The following is a 1419-nucleotide window of genomic DNA, read 5'->3' as shown; positions in this document are numbered from 1 at the left end:
TGTCTTAAGATTGGATAGTTGAGTGCACCTGTAGTCACATGTGTCACACGTGTAGGGTTTCTCTCCTGTGTGAGTTCGCTTGTGTGTCTTAAGATTGGATAGTTGAGTGCACCTGTAGTCACATGTGTCACACGTGTAGGGTTTCTCTCCTGTGTGAGTTCGCTTGTGTGTCTTAAGATTGGATAGTTGAGTGCACCTGTAGTCACATGTGTCACACGTGTAGGGTTTCTCTCCTGTGTGAGTTCGCTTGTGTGTCTTAAGATTGGATAGTTGAGTGCACCTGTAGTCACATGTGTCACACGTGTAGGGTTTCTCTCCTGTGTGAGTTCGCTTGTGTGTCTTAAGATTGGATAGTTGAGTGCACCTGTAGTCACATGTGTCACATGCATAGGGTTTCTCCCCCGCGTGAGAGCGCATGTGTGTCTTAAGATTGGATAGTTGAGTGCACCTGTAGTCACATGTGTCACACTTGTAGGGTTTCTCTCCTGTGTGAGTTCGCTTGTGTGCCTGGAGAGCAGGGGATGACGTACATTTGTACTCACATATGTCGCATGCATAAGGCTTTTCGCCAGAGTGAGTTAGAAAGTGCACCTTCAGATGACTCACGTGAGAACATGAATATGAACAAATGTCACACTCGTAGGGTTTCTCTCCTGTATGGGTGCGTTTGTGTCGCTTGAGTTTAGCCACTTCAGAGCATCTGTAGTCACACGTATCACACGCATAGGGCTTCTCTCCTGTGTGAGTTCGCTTGTGTCTCTGGAGACTAGAGGATGATGTACATTTGTACTCACATGTGTCACATGCATAGGACTTTTCACCTGAGTGAGTTCGAAAGTGCATCTTCAGACTACTCAAGCGAGAACATGAATATAAACAAATGTCACACAAGTAGGGTTTCTCTCCTGTATGGGTGCGTTTGTGTCGCTTGAGTTTAGCCACTTCAGAGCATCTGTAGTCACACGTATCACATGCATAGGGCTTCTCTCCTGTGTGAGTTCGAAAGTGCACTTTCATACAACTTAATTTAGAACATGAATATAAACAAATATCACACACATGAGGTTTCTCTCCTGTGTGAGTTCGCATGTGTGCCTTAAGACTGTTTAGTTGACGGCACCTGTAACTGCATATGTCACACATGTAGGGTTTCTCTCCATGTGTGCGCATGTGACTCTTGAGATTATCAGAGGTAGTGCTGGCATGTGAGCAAACATCACCCGCATAGGGTTTCTCTTCTGTGTGAATGAGCATGTGGGTCTGCAGATGCTTCTCTATAACGAATCTGTGTCCACACGTATCACACGCGTATGGCTTCTCTCCTCCTGCAGGCGGCAAATCTAACTGGGAAGACTCCATCACACAGGTGGGAAGCTAAGCAGTTTCTTCCCCCGCGCAGGTTCTCCCGTCTGTCGCTTA

General features: G+C 46.5%; 1 protein-coding gene across 1 annotated transcript in view; it reads right to left on the bottom strand.

Annotated features, from left to right (window-relative positions):
• LOC106811508 (zinc finger protein 845-like) overlaps positions 1-1419 on the bottom strand; it is a gene marked incomplete at its 3' end in the record, with an annotated part of 9068 nt that extends 7649 nt beyond the window's left edge. The window contains exon 1 of the mRNA XM_014815152.1: positions 29-1419. Within this exon, the coding sequence (XP_014670638.1) occupies positions 29-1359 (1331 nt within the window). The remainder of the gene's footprint in view (positions 1-28) is intronic.

Source organism: Priapulus caudatus, unplaced genomic scaffold (assembly GCF_000485595.1).
Source record: "Priapulus caudatus unplaced genomic scaffold, Priapulus_caudatus-5.0.1 Scaffold547, whole genome shotgun sequence".
NCBI classification, from domain to species: Eukaryota; Metazoa; Priapulida; class Priapulimorpha; order Priapulimorphida; family Priapulidae; genus Priapulus; species Priapulus caudatus.
The sequence above is the reverse complement of the archived record's forward strand: the minus strand, read 5'-3'. Positions and strand labels throughout refer to the sequence as shown.